This window comes from Balaenoptera physalus (assembly GCF_965194825.1).
Source record: "Balaenoptera physalus genome assembly, contig: SUPER_5_unloc_1, whole genome shotgun sequence".
Lineage (NCBI taxonomy): Eukaryota > Metazoa > Chordata > Mammalia > Artiodactyla > Balaenopteridae > Balaenoptera > Balaenoptera physalus.
In genome coordinates, this window is record NW_028126538.1 from 348992 (window position 1) to 364004 (window position 15013).

At 47.5% G+C, this 15013-nt stretch overlaps 1 protein-coding gene and 1 long non-coding RNA gene across 4 annotated transcripts in view; one reads left to right on the plus strand and one right to left on the minus strand.

Annotated features, from left to right (window-relative positions):
- The window catches only part of LOC309662164, a 141286-nt gene extending 134289 nt beyond the window's left edge, over nt 1-6997 (minus strand). For 2 of the 3 annotated variants that reach the window (XR_014264554.1, XR_014264555.1), the window contains exons 1-2: nt 6937-6997; nt 2772-2917 (exon numbers count right to left, since the gene is read on the minus strand). This is a non-coding gene — a long non-coding RNA (uncharacterized lncRNA). The remainder of the gene's footprint in view (nt 1-2771; nt 2918-6936) is intronic. The other variant, XR_014264556.1, reaches the window with a different exon arrangement.
- Nucleotides 1-15013, plus strand: part of LOC309662171 (uncharacterized protein) — a gene marked incomplete at its 3' end in the record, with an annotated part of 175577 nt that overhangs the window by 144357 nt on the left and 16207 nt on the right. Inside the window, exon 2 of the mRNA XM_082478871.1 lies at nt 12837-13090. Within this exon, the coding sequence (XP_082334997.1) occupies nt 12837-13090 (254 nt within the window). The remainder of the gene's footprint in view (nt 1-12836; nt 13091-15013) is intronic.

The window sequence follows — 15013 nt, forward strand, 5'->3', positions numbered from 1 at the left end:
GGGTCATCGAATTGATCATGGACCCCTAGGAGGTTGTAATGGGGGGAGGCCTAGGTGTTATTTTGTGTCTCTTGCCTTAGAGCTGTTGTAACTGTAAGGCTATGAGCTTGGTGGATTTCTGTTTGTGATCTTGCTCCAAGGTCCTTTCAAAATGCTCAGCTACAGTCAGGAGTTCAGTCAGGCCTACAGCTTCCCAGCCTATTTTCTGCCCTTTAATCAGTCCACTAATCTCAGAAGATAATCCATTTACAAAGAGGGCAGTTAAAGTAGGCTGAGTGGCCTTTTTATTGCTTGCAACCCCAAATGCTGTAAAAAGAGAGCCTACAAACTGGCTCTAAAGTCTTCCACAGATTCACCCCTCTTTTGTTTGTATGAGTGAATAATAGGCCAATCATTATTAGGCCAATTAATAATAGACCAAGTGTGAGCAGGGAAGATTTTAGGAATAGCTTATAAAAGGTTACTTGTTATTCTGCAAGCCTTTTTAGGTTGAGGATCTTGAATATCATCCTAGGGATTATGTCATTTTGCTTCCCGCGTCCATTCTGGGGCTTCCCCCAGTCCTACCAACATGTGTACAAGCGGATAAAGATCTAGCAGTTTGGGGACATAGGCCGTGACAGTGACTCTAAATTCTTCCAAAAAATGTTGGGGGTTCCTCCCTAGGTTTAGAGAATTCTTTGACTATAGCTCTCAGTTCAGTCTTTGACCAAGGGGTAAAGGACACCTGAGGGGGCTCACCTGCAACCTCAGCTAGTTTTACTTTAAATGGCAATTGTTAAATATTCTCTTGGGAATAGAAAAGTATTTCAGACAGAAAATGAGTAAAACAAGAGTACTCAGGTGAAAAAGGAAAGGGGGGGACAGTAGGAGTTCAATCTGCAGTCACATCCGTCCTATGGTCTTTTGTTTCAGGTACCTTTTGTCTCTTCAATATTTCATTAGCTTTTTGTTCTAAGTCTCTAAACGAAGCTATGTTGGAATCTTGAAACCTTCTTTAAACTTTTACATAGCAACTAAAGCAGGCATCTCATTCTCCCTGTCCAATTTGGGAACCCTTGCTCTCCAGTGTTTTCCTCAAATGAACAATCTTGTCTAACTGGAACATTCCCCACAATGACCATTGTAATTCTAGATCAATATTAGTATAATTTTGCCATCTTTCTAAATATCTACAGCCTCCAGGACCATAGTTCTCAAATATAAAATAAGCAGGTGTGCCAGAAGCTGGCATTCTCAACTCTTTGGTGATAAAGGATCTCATTTCCTTAGCTAGCCTTTGTCAACCCAAAAGAACACACAAAAGAACTGCGCCTTAATATATCAGCAGTAACAAAGAGATGTCACTATGTCCTGGCCAAAAGAAGGCCTGGTATGCACCACCACCAATTCCCAGGGATCCCTGGACTGAGGAAAAAGATCCAACCAGCAAATCCCAAGGAATGGGGACTGCAAACTGATGCCAAACAAACTGGAGAACTATAGCTGCCACCAACAGTTCCAAGCATGGAAACTGAGGGCTGATTCCAAACAGATGGGGAAGTGCAGACTACACTGCCAGCCGTGCGCAATGTGGAATCCAGGGAACAAAATTAGGGGCTAAGGTTTCCCACTCAAAAATATACTGGCAATAACCAAGAGATGTTACTGTGTCCTGGGAATTTCCATTTGAAAGGCTAGGGGTTTGGCCTCAGGGAGAATCCTCTACCAGCCAAACTGACCTGCCCTGTAAAGGAAAGCCAATTAGATTGCGAGCACAAACTCAATCAAAGAGAATGGAGCTCAAACCAAGAGGAGCTTACCAACAACCTTCAGGAATGGCAAGAAAGACAGTGAACTCAAAGGAGTTGTGGGCACTACACCTGTTTCTCCTTGTCCCAAACGTTATCAGAAATTTGCTTCAGATCCCATCACTGCCACCAATATATTTATCTTTTGCTTTTTAAAAAGATAAGCATTTAATCATAAAATCATCCTGTTAGCAGGAGGAATCATAAGAGTGGATTTTAGAAAAGTGCACATACATATTTTGATACAGAACATTTCTGGAGGGGTACATATGAAACTGTTAGCGGCCACCTCTGAATGCCACCAATGTATTAAAAAACAAAATTTAACTGAGTAAATGTGATGATTTACTTTGAATTTTGAATAAATTGGCTTTATTAAACGATTCATGAATTAGGCAGCATCTCATCTGACAGAAAGGGAGATACTCCAACGGGTTACACAACATGGAAGGCTTTTTGTTTTTTGGCCACGCCACATGGCATGTGGAAATCTTAGTTCCCCGACCAGGGATCGAACCCATGCCCCGTGCATTGGAAGAGCAGAGTCTTAGCCCCTGGACCACCAGGGAAGTCCCAGAAGGATTTCAAAGTAAAGAGGGTGGGACAAGGAAAGAAAGTCATCATCAAGGGAAAAAATGAAAGTTCACTGGAGGAAAGTGAAACTTCAGGTGACAATGGCTTCTCATTGGCTAAACTGCGGAATTCTCTATTAGCTATTTCTATTTTCTATTTCTTGTTGCTGGCCAGGAAGGAAGTCTTCCCTCCTCCAGCTGGGGTAGTAAAGTGGTCGCACTTCCTGTTTGGGGTCAGTGAATGACCTCTTCCTGTTGGGGTCATGGATGATGAGTGACACGGCATGAGAGCTCCCTCTACGGGCCTTCCAGACTCCAATTCTAGTTGAGGTTTCCTTTTGTTAACATTCACAGCATGTTTTATTGGCAGGAGGATTCCCAATGAGGGAGAAAAGGCCACAAGACTCACCATAAAGAAGGCTCAGAAATTCCTGGGTGGGTCCAAGGAAGGCACAAGGTGGCTGTGGGGTCAGCTGGTGGCCACAATGATCACATGGTTCCATCTGATGGGTCTGCAGCTCGATGTGGAATAGTGAATAAAAGGGTCAGTTCATCCTATCAGAGAAACATGAAACTGAGATAAGCTTCCCACTGCTAGAAGCATCATGAGCCTTCAGAAAAGAACAGAGAACATGGCTAAAGGGTTTGGGAACATCAGAGCCATATCAGCCATATCTCCTCAGAGTGGGACTCCCCAGGCTCTCCAGGTCTCAGTCCCCAACTCTCCCTCAGGGACAAAGCCTCCCCACCCCTGTCCTAGTCAGCTCACTGATCCCTAGAGGTCCTGCCTACCCCTGAGGACTTAGATTTCCATGGAGACAGGTTGGTTGAGACCTAGTGATACAGTTGACCAGCCTGATATGCAACAGTTCCCACCACCCTGGGGCAGTTGGGCTCAGGGACACGTGGCTCTGGACCCCATGTGGAGGGTGTCCTTGCACGTCAGCTGTGCCCCAGAAGAGCCAGTAACGCCTGTGGCTGTCCAACTGATTCTCAGGGTATTTTCCTGGGAGAGCCCTTGGTCATCTGACCTCCTATCCAGGAAGCCCCGTGACTTTCTGACTGCTGCCTGTCACGCCAACAACACACCTGTGAAGGTTCTGCTCTGCATGGCCATCTGTCCACCAGGCCCCCCCTTCTAGGGACACAGATGCTAGGACCACACAAATGCTGAAGGAGTGTCCACCTGCCTAAGGTACAGACACCCCTGTATCCATCTGCATGATTTCTACTGGGAATCTACAACATTTATGGGGATTCTTTGGCCCTAAAGAACAGACCAACCTGATAGGAGCAATGCAATGATTCACAATTACCAGGGTCAATGCACATATACAGGGGCCCATAGCCCCAGGTGCCCCACTCACAATTCACATGGGTGTCCCATACGTATCCACCGATGCCCAAATATTCTTGCTTCATACATACATACATCCAAACACGCACATCAGTGGTCTGCTGGGAAGCGCTAAAAAACTCTCTGAGAAAGGTGGGAAAGACTTCACTTATGCTATCTACATGGTATAAATATTCCCAGCATGACCAATTTCAAGCTACCCACCTGACATCACTGAACACAGAGCTGGGAAGAGGTATGCACCATTGACTATCCCAAGATAGTATGAACCAGTTCCAGCACATCCCATACCTTTTCCTATGAATTTGTGCACACAATCCACTTACACCCCAAGTAGACCCCTCAACTCCCACCACAGATATACAACCAAAAGGATACCACATATACATATGTGTTTGTACATATACATACATATATATATATATATCCTGAACACACACGTACATTTCTACCCTCACCCTGAATAGATACACAAACAGACCACCTCTTACTATCTAAATTTTTACAAACGAAACCTTACTCACCCTGAATATTCACATTCCACTCTCACAACTATATATACACGCACAACATGGGCCTGAAAACAAACACGTGCAACCAATATGCCATCCAGATGTACACACTGAGTACCTAAACACACAGGCTCACCAAGTACACAACTGTCTCACGTGCAACCCAAAAAAGACCCATATGCAGTCCCACAGCCCTAAAATACATATACTTCAGGATTCCTGCACACACACATAACCTACACCGTCTACTGGTTTCCAAACACACAAACTAAACTCTCACATCCCCCAGAATACATACCCCAGAAGCCCCAGGAACTCAAAAACACACACAGCCACAAATAACCTATACTTATCAAATACAGCTGACCCTTGAACAACTTGGGGGTTAGGGCGCCAACCCTCCATGCAGTGGTTCTGCATCCATGGATCGTGTAGTAGTCCTGTAGTATTTACTGGGAAAAAAATCCACTATAAGTGGACCCGTGTGGTTCAAACGTGTGTAGTTCAAGGGTCAACGGTACATATAAGTCCACCTCACTAATACTGAGAACACACATACAAGCAACACCACTCAATTCTTCAGGCATTACATGTTGAAATAGACCCATAGAGGACTCTAAGCCTCCTGATATACTCACAAATCACAAATACACACACCCACAAACTACTCATGAGTATACACCCCAAATGCTCAGACACACTCAAAACAGAAAAACACCAACAACCTCTGCAGTCTTACTAATATACATACACAATTCTCACACACGTATGGACACACACATGCAAATATTCCCAAGCCCTGAACATACAGATCCCCTCCCAAACACTATACATTATGCTACCTCTCCAGAACACAAGCTCCCCGCCACTACCCCAACATATAAACTGTATATGTGTGGGGGTGTTTATATATATATATATTTCTACCCTCACCCCGAATATATAGACAGACCACCTCTTACTCCTACCAAACACATGTATCAACACCCTAGCATTCTCCAAAGAAATACACTTTGAATACTCCTAACAATTCCATACCTTATGAACAAACTTTGATAATGCATGAACCTGATGATGGACACACACACAGATTAGAATACACAAGTAAGATACATGGAAGTGTCTCCAGCAAACCATTTATGAAACAACTTCCATATATCAAATTATCCCTAGCTATTAGGAGCCAGCTCACACATATGCAAGTACTCACAAATACCCGTATCACATATTTCTAATACATAGAAATGCAATTGTCCAACTTCCCTGTAGAAACATAGAACCCCACCTCTTTATCAGATACACATGTACTCACTTCCCAAAATACATAAGCTTCAGAGGCTCCTACTGAAAATTACAAATGCACAGCCTCAGCAAATATTCCTCCAAGTGGCCATGCCCCTTGAATACACACACAAACTCATTTAACACATAACTCTCCACAAGTCCCAAATGCAACCACAATTACCCAGAACACTACAAATATGCAATAATATCATCCTATATGCCCTTTGTTCCAAATACACATACAGTACCACACTACTGGCATATATATAACCCCACATTCCCAACCTCTTACACAGAACTAACTCTGCCATCTTGCAGAATACAGAATCATACAAACACAACATACCTACATATACAACATCCACCAGTCCCATAAAATAGCCACAGACTTGCCCTCTACACATCCAAATATACATAGACAGCTCCTGAAAATGCACACACCCAAACACCCCATAACCATACAACATGCCCTGAATACACAAATGATCATCCTACATTCCCCAAATATACAAAATAAACAGACTGGACACCCAAAGTAATATACACCACTACTTTTCCTGACATTGCCCTTATGCATATGCAGATAATCCTTCCAAATCCACCATTAGACACACATAAATCCCCAAATTCATGGGTGAAAAAAACACATGTAAACATATTCCCCAAACAGCAAATTACAAACACCTAACCACCAACTCCTTGAGTATGCCTGCGTCACATCTCAACACCCTCCAAGTACAACACTCACTCTTACACGCTCTCACAAAAACACAGGCACGACCTCCCTTCAGACACAAACATCCACAGACAAAACCAACCCACACATTTGACTACATATCAGATTCCCACCAACCAATTAAATATGTACAGACCCCATCTATGCTTGCAAATCAATCATGATGTGACATCAGACTACAAATACATGTTTATTACCACATTCAGCAAAGTTGCTCCCATCACTGACAAAAGAATGCAGTTTGGACATAAGTGGTGATTGATGTTTTTATGATAAGAAGGAAGACACTAGTGAAACCATGAGTGTGTTCCTTCACTCTTCACTCATTTTCCAATCACCTGAGCTACACCTTTGGAACCAGATGAGGGTTTTCAACTCGCAGGAACGTCCCTCTAGCTTTTGTACTCTTCAGAACGCGCAGCCTAGAACGGCACCTGTTTAATAGCTCACACACACTATTTCCCCCCCACTGTAGGCCTCGCATTCACTGAACACTTCATGCAGCCGGCTCTCCAGTGGGGCAATAACCCTGGGGTAAACCCCTCAAGGGAATCGAGCTCTATGGGGGCGTGAATCCACATTGTGGGGAGTCTCCTTACACGGACAAGGGCACAAATAACCCACAGGGTGAACAACAGCGCAGAGCGGTGACACCTGAGGGGTCAAAAGTCCCCGTACCCCTTACCTCAGGGTTCCTGGAATTGACTCTCGAGGCCGCCATGACAGGCCCCTCCCCCGCCGGACGGCCCTTGGGGCCCCACCCTCCACGCTCGCGCATGCGCTCCTGTCTTCCGGAGCCGACTGCCCCAACTGACGCCAGGAGCAGTTGGAGGACGGCGGTCCGCGTGCCCGAGAGCCCCGCCCTAGTGAGCGTGCGCAGGCGTGCAGGCGCGGGGCGCGTGGGGACCTGCTCTGGCAGCTCTCTGCCAGAGAGGAGCGAGGTGGAGTGTCGGGCACGCTGCGGAGCGTCTCTGGCGACGCTCCTCGCCGGGAACTCTCGTGATGGTCTCTTCTTAAAACCAGCTCTTGTGAGATGTGCACTCGTGAGTTTTCTATTGCACACGTGAAACCCATGCACTTAGCTACAAAGAGTTCTGGAGAGCTCTGCTCTAAGCACAGTAGCCTCCAATTGGGGCAAGTGCTTTCATGCCCTTTGGACTGCAGTTCCTTGGTTCTTGTTTATGCCTTTCAAAAAACAGTAGGTCCTTTTTCCTAGCAAGCCTGAAGTTTCCGTTAAACAATTCTAGCAAAGAATTCAGACCTGGGAAACACTCTTAAGATACTGTCTCCTGACTCCGTTCCTAGAGTTTTTCCAAACGCATTTACTCTACTAGAATATTTTTTCTCAGTGTATTTAATACATGGAGGTTTTTCAATAAATGTTGATTCACAGGTGTTTCCTTTGTACGTTTTTTTTTTTTTTTTTTAATAACTTTGAGAGAGAGTGGACAATCTGGGCCAATTTCAACACAGCAGGTAGTATGGGAACAATTTTACTTTCCCTCCCTCCTTTTTTGTAATATCTTGCAGACTTTCAGTTGGCATTAAAAAACAACAACAACAACAAAAATAGTAGCGGGATCAACTTACTGCCCTAACTTTGTAATACTTCCCAAAGAAACTTCAATCATCAGATCCTCTTTCTGGTCAATTGCAAGATTAGAGCATTTCTCACTCAACAGGATGCCTCTGAAGACCCCTCACATCTAACAGCACTAAGCGCCTCCAAGTGCACAGACTTGAAAACTCCACCAGACACAAACATGGTATCTCTTCGTTTCTTTAATGTTTCGTGATTGAGTGGAAGATGAACTGTCTTCTGAGGCTTGTGATGCATGTCCAGAGTTGTTTTTTCTCAGTAGTCAACGCCTGCCGGCAGCCTCTGTGCAGGAATAGTCAGAGATCATGATCCAAAGGACTTTTAGATACTCCCTTCTGTGACTGCTCTTCCCAAATTACATTTGGGCTAATTTGATGATCTCTGTCTCTGGGGTGTGGGATTTTGAAGTATTACAAAAGTGATTGCAGAATTGGGACTGGCTAATTTTTGCACAGTGCAATTTTTGTATCAGTGGCCTTGAGAAGAGTCCTTCAAATCCTGTATCAGAATTATGAGTGAGATTCTTGTAAATAATTGGTTGAATGACTGAACAAAGGGAGGAAGCAACAAGGAAGCCTGCCTTTCTCGAGTGCCTGGGTACAATATTTTGCCTCACCATCCCTCTAGTATGAAGTTATTGGGTGAAAATCATATGCGTTTTCCTTCATTGTAAAAGCTCCAGTACTGAGCGATATTCCCAAACTGTTTATTTTTTTCAGCCCCCGACAGGAGTTTCTTTAGATGTAAAGTTCACCATGATGTTGCTTGAAATATTCTCACCTTATCTTCTCATCTTCTTCGGAGTCAGTTTTTCCTGACAAGGGGCAAGGAACTTCTTAAGCACCAACAGGAGTCTTTTTCACACTGTGGAACAGTCCTTCTAAACCTCTGTTTCCTTCCCCAACACCCCACAATCAGTTGGAGTTCTACTGCAGCTACAGCAGTGAGAGAATCTCGTCTCCCAAGTGATTTGGTTGCCATCCTCTGAGGTTTTCAGCCTTCATCTCCCTTGACAAGTTTCCTAACAGTCCTCTCTTCTCACGACACAAAACACGAATACTCTTTCATATCATTTTGATAGTGGTAAACTGACTGACATGGATTCTCAATATGAAAATCATAATCAAACAAGTTTTGTAAAAGGAATGCTACCATGATTCCCATGCAGATGGGGCCATATGCAATGATGAGCCTAGATTGTAAAGAGCAAGTGTATGTAATGCAGACAGGAAATGAACAAACTTGTAAGCAGGGCTTGCAGGCTAGGATTTCGATGGAAGTGGGCTTGTCTGGGGATTGGACACTGGTGGATAAACTCTTGGCACTGTGTCAAGGTGCACATCCATCTCATGGGTAGTGGACTTTTAACACCTAGAAAAACCAGGGCTCTAGGATGTTTAGTCCCTTTAACATAAGGAAAGAGAAGAAGATTTTCTGCCTTCTTGTTCCTTACTTCTGTCCTTACCGCTACTAAGCCAAGATGTTCAGTGCTATATGATGACTCTTCCAAATCCATTTCATCCAAAGAGCCTGCAGATTTTGTGGATGTTTACAGTTGTGTTTTCTGTTGGAACCAAGGTGCACACTTGAGTCTCGTCACTCCAAGTTCTCTTTGTCATAAGGATGAGTAACTGAGAATAGCTTAGTATGTTCTGATTTTTTGGTAGTGTTGCCAGATAAAATACAGATTTCGAGTTAAATGTAAATTTCAGATAAACAGGGAAAGAATTTGCAGTAAAACTATGTCCAAAATGTTGCATGGGACAAAGTTGTACTAAAAATGAATTCATTGTTTATGTGAAATTCAAAAGTCAAATTCAGTTAGGCATTTGTTACTTTTCTTTACTAGATCGAGCCACCCTATTCTTTCAGGTGCTTTGAATTTTAAGAGACTAGAAATTCTTGTTCTAGGAATCTAGTGCAGAAACAGAGGAGCCACGATACCCGTACAAAGACAATCATTGGAAATATCCTCAGATATATTGGAACATACATGAATTTTCAACTAGAAAAAAAATGAAGGCATTTTAAAAACTGAAAACAGATTGCCTTCGCTTTTAGTTGCATGACGTATCTCTGGGAAGATTTTAGTGAAAGAGATAACACTGGTTTCCTCCGGGAAAGAGGATTGGGTTGACAGGGGAAAGAGGTGGGAGGAGGACTCGCCACTGCATATTCCATTTTGCACAATTTAATTTTGAACCATGAGAAGGTGTGGCTCGCTTAAAATATTATACTAAAATCATTTAAAAGGTACAAAACTAAATCTTTTACAACCATGGAATACTATGAGAAAGACATTTAGTGAATTCTGGTCTTGGACATGGGGGCTGCATGATGGTTTTTTCATGGACGGGGGCTTTCCAGCACAAAGGAACATTAGTAAGGCTGGTCCTGCTGGATGTTGGTTGGAGCACAAGGACCACTCCCTTAGGAGTGATGTACATACAGCAGTCAAAGACACTGGATCTGCTGAGACAATCCTAATTGCAAATACTCAGTTCCATGTGGCCATAAATACCCAAGTGTTTATCAGACTAACAGTTCTGAATTTTGTTCAGGAAGTCTAGTCTCTGTTGAAGTAAGTCAAGAGCCAGGTAGGAAGCAGAGTGTGTTGAGGGACACAAAACTAGGTTGATGGAAAAAGAAGTGAAAGGAAGGGACCGTCAAGTCCAACCTCGGTGCCGTGAATCAAGAAAACAGTCTATAAACTGCGTAAAGAGGCCCACGCCAATTGTGTTGCCACTGTGTGAGGTGGAAGGAACTTCCGGTTCTTGCCTACCTGCCAGAGCCCTCGTGGAATGTCTCCCCACCCCCACCCTACCCAGACCCACGTGCCCTCTGCCCCTCCCCCACTGCAGAACGTTTCAGCCACATTCTACTTTTATGATTCAAACCTGGCCCTCCTTCACTTGGATCCTGAGCGTCTGCTGAAGCAGGTCACTCTCTGGGTCCTGGTCTTGACTTTTCTCATGGAGGCTACCAGGCAGCAGTAGTCCGTGCCCAAGCCTGCAGGATGGCTTCAGAAGGAGGTAAGCCTATAGGCTGGGGGTGTGTTCTCAGAGACCCTGCCATCCCTCCCATCCTTCGGGTTCACACGTGACACTTCACGGTGGGCACACAGTTGGACTGAAGTAGAGGGAGAAGAGAGCCCTGGACACACAAGGACATTTCACCTGGGAGACTGGGGAGCCTGAAGAAACCTGAGACTGCACTGGGGAGGAGGGGTCATTGGAGGTGGATCAAGAGGAATCGCCCTGGCTATGGAGAAAGGATGGCAGCAGGCAGGTTGATTCTTTCTAGAAGGGAGACCAGCCACTTTGAAACGTGTGTGTAAGGATGTGTGTGATGTCCTGGTGGTGACACAGGGAGGGTCATGAGGAAAGCCTAGACCTGTCTTGTGTTCCTGAGGCGCCTGAAGCTTGCCTCACCGTATCTTTCTACGGGATTTGAACAGGAGCATACTGTGTCTCAGGGGGCCGTGGGGAGAGATGGTCTTGGTGAGAAAACTATTCAGTGGGGCTGTGTGTGGCCACGCCTGCAGTGAAGTGTCCTCTCCGAGAGCTAGGCCGGAGGTTACTCGAACTGCCGCAGCCCACACCTCGTCCACTCCTCCCAGCCCAGAGCTCACTTCTCAGTTCAGGCAACTGTTGCTTTGGATTCCACAGGGGATGGGCAACCGTGTAACTTCAGCCAAGAGAGGGCTCAGGTTCCTGAGTTGCTCTGAATTGTTCTTCCTTTTGTGGAATCGCAGTACTTCAGACCTACTTCATCTCGTCCAGTATCTCATGGTGGACCCTCAGGCTGCCTTGAGAGGAAGAGTTTGTTCATATTTCCTGTCACTCCTTCATGGACAGGGGACAGATGTGGAGTGGGGTTGTTTCGGGTGGAATGTCTGTGAAGGCTGCTTCCTCTTTTAAAGGGGGAAGGAGTGTAGCCCAGGGGCAGGAAGACGATCTTCTGTGTTATTATTAAACGTCCTATGACACCTGTTCCGGTTAATTAGGTGCACCGTGGTGTGTACCTTGTTCTCCTGAACAGGGATGTGATCCAGACACTTGATCGCCATGGCAACTGGCTTATGCCTGCTTCTCAGATTGTCTTTCCGTTATTGGGAGCTGGAGGGGGAAGGACCACAGGCGGTCTGTACTCCCATGACCAATGTAACATGACAATTCCCTGGCCCTTGTTTAATCCTCTGCAGCCATCACTGGCTGTGAAATGACAGAATCTAAGGGACACGTGCCTACTTCTCACACACCACTCCCCCCACCCCCGCCTCCTAGGAACAGAACTCCTGAGTGATGACAGTGACTCTGGGCACTGGGGAGGGGGTGGCAGGACCTGGCCCATGTTACGTGTCTGCTGTGGGTTGTTCTGAGATGCAGGTGCATTCTGGGCCAGTGTTCTGGGTTTGTATCGGGATTCCATTAGAGAGATATTTTCCAGCATTTTGTTTTGTTTTGTGAGGCTAGGAAAGAAAGAGGGGATTTCTACTGAGCATCAGGAAAAGGAGGACTGAGGAGGAGGTGGGGCCCTAATATTTTACACAATACCTGTCCACAAAGGGCCTTTGGGTGCCTAGAACTTACTTTGGAGAAGGTCCCTACCTGCTAGTACGCCGGCTGAGGGGCATTTCTCACAGAGCGGATGTCCACACAGTTCCAGGTCTTGGGAGACAGCCTGTGAGGCTTAGGTGACAGGGGGTGCCTTAGGGAGGCTCTCCAAGTCAGTGCTTGCTGAGGCGATTTCTTCTCGGCAGACAGGGGTCAGGGACCTTGGTGGATGGGCGCGGGGTCAGCAGTGGAATAATTCTCAACTGGAGGTCAGAGCATGAAAAACACTGGAAGACATTTGCACGCTGCACAGTTTCCCTTGTCCAAGTGTCCCTCCCCTGTGGAGATTTACACTCTGATGCCACAGAAAGCCTCAGTGCCACGTGCCCATTCTCCTCCTGCATTCACTCCTTTCCTTTGCCTCCACAGCATCTGCAGTGCTGGGAACGGATATGACCATGACCCCCGGGGCCTCCTTGTCTACTTTCACGGCAGTGCCCTTCCCTCCACCCATTCCTGGCGCCCAGCACCGGCCACCCTGGCAGCAGCACCTGCCACGTCCCATCACGCCAGCATTCCCTCCTGGCAGCAGCCTGCTGTTGCCAGCTTTCCCCAGGACGCCTTTGGTGGCTAATGGTGGCCGTGGCCCCAGTGCCCCTGGGTCTTGCAACCTCACTGTACAAGTCAGGTCACAAGGGAGGACAGTGGAGGTCCCCCAGACTCAGACCTTTGTCGTTACTCAGGCCCCCCTCAACTGGAGCGCGGCAGGGGCCCTCAGCAGGAGTGCTTCATGTCCTGCACCCGTATTCGTAGCAACCCCTGTGATGGGGACCGTGGTGACTGCTTCAGCTGTTGGAGTTAGTCAGGCTGGCAAGGGAGGCCGGACCCCAGGCTTTCCTCCTCAAGCTCCACCACCAGCTGCCCAGCTGGCCCCTCTCATTCGCCCAGTGAACTCTGGGCCATGGCCACATGGCACTTCCAGGGAGGGCCGCCTGGCCACCAACCAGTCCAACGCCTCGCAGGATGGCTCCTCCAACCCCCAGAGAGAGTACAGGAACTTCCGACGTTGGCAGCACGTCAAGCCCCTGGCCCGGAGACACTTTTGCCTGAGTCCTGATGCAGAAGCTTTTTCCTGCTTTCTCATGTGAGTGAACGCTCAGGGGGTCCTGAGCTTATGGGAGCTTTTAGATAAAGAGGAACTGGGGATGGACTCGCACGTTAGGTTTCTAGGGATACTGGAAGGAAGGTGTGAGGGCGATGTCCATGCTATGAGAAGGCACACTGTCGGTCACATGGGTGGGCCTGCCAGTCCGTGACATCAGGACTGACATGTGCCCTATCTCAACTGGCCCCACCACCCTGTGAGTCTGGCCAGCTTGCTCTTCCATGATTCTCATGGTAATATGGACTGAAGACTTGCAGTCAGAGAGGGTCGTGGTGTAAGGTGAGGAGCCGAGGAGCGGATGCCGCACTCTCCTGTGGTGCCGTGTCCTTCATACAGGACTTGAGCGTACATGGCCAGGGGAGGTCACTTCAGAGGAGGGGGAGGAGCGCGGGGCCCAGGAGAGCGCTTTATGCATGCCTCCACTTCGTTGTGGAGAATTCCACTAGGAACAGGGTGATGGTAGAGCTCTCCTAAGGGCGTGGGCTCTCTCCCACTAGAGTTGTGAGCCTGGCAGGCATTTCCATCCTAAACTTCCGGTCCCTCGTAAAAAGGGGACAATTACACTTCACTCAGAACTGTGCAGAAGACGCCTTGGACTAATCTATGAAGTGTGAGCAGATTGCTTGGCACTTGCCATGCCTCATTGATGATAGTGATTTTTATTATGAAAATGCAGCCTTGAGGAGGAAAAGAGCTCCCCAGGGCACAATGTGCCAGCTCTAGCCTGGGAGTGGATGGCCATCCTTGAGTGAGTGTGAGGCGGTGACAGCAGTGGCCGGGAAGGCTTGTCTTTGCCCTCCCAGACGCCCGCCTCTCACCCTCCTGTTGCTCAGTCATTCTGGGTTGAGTGATGTGTGGTCCACATGGGCGGGTGGGGTCAGGCAGGTGGGGGCTGGGCTGGGCCCGGAGACTGACCCCGAGGGCTTACAGCCCAGTGCTTCGATCCGTGGCCCGCCTGAATCCCACCATGCTGCTGGAGGAGGGACTGTGGAGGGCTGTGCAGGAATGGCGGCGCCTGAGCAACCTTAACCGGAAGATCTACTACGAGACGGCGCAAAAGTGAGTCAGCGTCCTGGGCCCAGGGGCTGCGTGGAGGGTGAGGCGAGTGGGTGAGGGCAGGGTCTGGCCGTGGGGGTGCGCATCAGAGAGGACAGAGGAGAAGGGCTGTCACCCAGCACAGGGGCCCCGCAGCCCAGGGGCCCTACTGTCCCCCAGAAACCCCTCCCTCACCTTGAGAGATTGAGACTTCTGTCCTTCCTCCACCAGGAGCTCTGCCCTCCCCTGATTTTGACCTACCCTTACCTTGACATGAAGGTCTCAGGACGGGGCAGGGTGAAGCTGTGAGTCCAGTAGGGGTCCCACTCCGGCCATATGGGCTGGGCCGGGGAAAGAGCTCCACCCGCCAGCCTGCTGCTTCCTTAGTGGTGGGTGGCTGGCGGCC